This window comes from Echinops telfairi, unplaced genomic scaffold, assembly GCF_000313985.2.
Source record: "Echinops telfairi isolate 266 unplaced genomic scaffold, ASM31398v2 ScPeMD7_11;HRSCAF=52, whole genome shotgun sequence".
Lineage (NCBI taxonomy): Eukaryota > Metazoa > Chordata > Mammalia > Afrosoricida > Tenrecidae > Echinops > Echinops telfairi.
The window spans coordinates 292105-294501 of record NW_022103908.1 but is presented as its reverse complement, the minus strand read 5'-3'; the positions used below and the strand labels follow the sequence as shown (position 1 = coordinate 294501).

Sequence of the window (2397 nt, the reverse complement as noted above, 5' to 3'; positions counted from 1 at the left end):
TATTTCTCATCCATCTAATTAATGATATCACACTATAATAAAAATATTGGTTAGGACCAGTAATCCTCAGCTCAGTTATGCCTGAATGTAAAATTTCAAATGATAAAATCAGAGTTAGCTATTCTACTTTCCAAAAAAACAGTGGAATTGGGAGTACATATATAATACCCACACATATATGCATATATGTAATTCCTAGTTTATGTTTTTCAATAATAGAGACAAGAGTGTGCTGACATCTGAGGACCAGTTCCAAGAAGGGACAAGCCTTCTGAAACATAAAATGGTGAGATATGGGCATACCACTTATAAATAAATGGCCCTTTATCCCCTTTGTCCCTTGTAAAAACCTTTCTGACATAAGTTATTTGAAACACTGACTTTTCCTAATTAACTCTTTTAGGCTGATAAAGAAAATGCCAATAAATCTGCATGGAACAAAAATAATCTAATGATGGGGAAAAATTATATTCCTTTAAAACCAAATGAATTAAGCAATTCAACTATAGCTCTTGATATACATAATTGTGAGGACAATAATCAAGATCTGTCATTTATACCAATTAAAGATGATCTTCAAATTCAACGTATGTCATTTAACCAGACATTTCCTCTTAAAAGCAATAGTAAAGAAAACCTAATGCCTGTAGGAAAACCAAAGCAAGATGTCAAGGTGCTCAAGAAGCCTGTGCTTGGATTGTATCGTGGGAAAGTTATTGAGTCTAAGATTAATTCATTCAGAAAACCCCTGCAAGTCAAAGACGCAAGTTCTGCAGCAAACAAGAAACTGGCAACAACTCTCCCTAATGCCGCCAAGCCCCCGCCTGTGAACACCAGCAGTGTGACAGTGAGGACTGATAAGGCCTCGAAGGTGACGACTTCCACGAAGACGGGGAGCACGGCCTCTCAGAACAGACCGCTTCTGCGGCCTCCTATCAGAAGCCACCACGCTAACACGCAGGACAGGGGGGAGCAAGGCATCAGTAGAACCTCCGCCAGTGTTACTGTTCGGAAGGGGCCTGGAAGTACAGAATTAGCTCAGGTGAAACCCCATCTGTCTAGTGTCAGACCCAGTGCTTCTCAGGACATGAGAAGAAACCAGGCATCCTCAAGAAACACAGCATGTGACATCCTAGCCAGGCCTGCCTCCTCTTCTAAGCTCAAACTGATGGAAAAGTCAAAACCCACCGACCAGCGAAGACATACTATAGTAGCGAAGACCAGTGCCAATAGTAAACCAGCTCAGCCCACAGAAACTGCAGAGCAGAGGAGGTGAGTAGATGTCATTTGATCACCTGACTTTTCAACAGCGTTGTCTTGTAAATTTGGTTTGCCTTTTCCGTGAAAGCTTTAGGATTTTCTTGTGCCTTCTCTTCTGTCCTTTGCAGACAACGTTAAGTCTGTGTCTATTGTAGACCTGTAAGATAAGTCACTGTGTCTGGGTTTGTTTCATGAGCTCAAACACTTAGTAAAGTTTGGGGAATACTTATAAACACAAGCATTTTTAAAAGCATTCTGTGAGGGTTTCTGTGCATGCCACTGACTGATATGTGCAATGTTTCCTTCTTCAGATTTTTGAACTATGAATGTGCCACTAGTGTCAAACCACTTAAGCCCTGAAATATTTTTTAGTTTTTTTCTTTGGGTGTAAGGATCATAGTCCTGTTTATACTCTGCTTCTGACCGTAGAGCCCTTCTGACTGAGTGCAAAGCCGACAAAGGCAGGGTGCTGAAGAAGCCTCCGAGCTCCGTGGTGACGCAGCCCGAGCCTGAGGGGCAGAATGGAAAACCAGTGGGGTCCTTCTGGACGACCATGGCCGAAGAAGACGAGCAAAGACTGTTCACTGAGAAAGTAAACAAGACGTTTTCTGAGTGCCTGAACCTGATTAGTGAGGTATCTCGTGATCGTCTTCTATCTTTGTAGCATTTTATAGTGTGTAGATGATCCGTGGAAACATCTCTGTAAATTGCACTGCCAGTCTTTTTGACTAAGTTAGGTCAAGGATGTTATGGTGACTTAATGTCAGATTGCTTCTCAAATGCCTTTCCTGAAAGAGCCCAGTGGCACAGTGGTTAAGCACTTGGCTTCTAACTGAAAGATCAGTGGTTCAAACCCCACCCCACCAACCACTCTGCAGGGAAAGATGTTGCAGTCAGCAGGAGACTCCTTTGGACATTTCTACTCTGCCCTAGAGGGTTGCTGTAAGTTTGAAGCAGCTCATTGGCCATGGGTTTACTTTTTAACTGATGACATTTTGTACTGAGTTCATGTAACTATATCAAAGGGGTTGGCGGTGTTATCTGAGTATAAAAATGATATTCCTCTAAGACAGTGGTTCTCAACCTTCCTAATGCTGCGACTCTTTCATACAGTTCTTCATGTTGTGGTGACCCCCC

At 42.2% G+C, this 2397-nt stretch overlaps 2 protein-coding genes across 2 annotated transcripts in view; both read left to right on the top strand.

Annotated features, from left to right (window-relative positions):
- Window positions 1-2397, top strand: part of LOC101659652 (cytoskeleton-associated protein 2) — a 44647-nt gene that overhangs the window by 32630 nt on the left and 9620 nt on the right. The gene's annotated exons all lie outside the window — the stretch shown is intronic.
- On the top strand, window positions 203-1924 carry LOC123521349 (cytoskeleton-associated protein 2-like). Its single transcript, XM_045287162.1, has 3 exons — window positions 203-286; window positions 404-1272; window positions 1690-1924. The coding sequence occupies exons 1-3, from the start codon at window positions 203-205 to the stop codon at window positions 1922-1924; spliced, it is 1188 nt and encodes a 395-aa protein (XP_045143097.1).

Bases quoted from the DNA above. Each gene is read 5' to 3' on its own strand.
- LOC123521349 (XM_045287162.1), top strand. From the start codon at position 203: ATGTTTTTCAATAATAGAGACAAGAGTGTGCTGACATCTGAGGACCAG. The intron at 287-403 runs GTGAGATATGGG...TAACTCTTTTAG, and splicing joins GCCTTCTGAAACATAAAATG to GCTGATAAAGAAAATGCCAA. The intron at 1,273-1,689 runs GTGAGTAGATGT...TTCTGACCGTAG, and splicing joins GAAACTGCAGAGCAGAGGAG to AGCCCTTCTGACTGAGTGCA.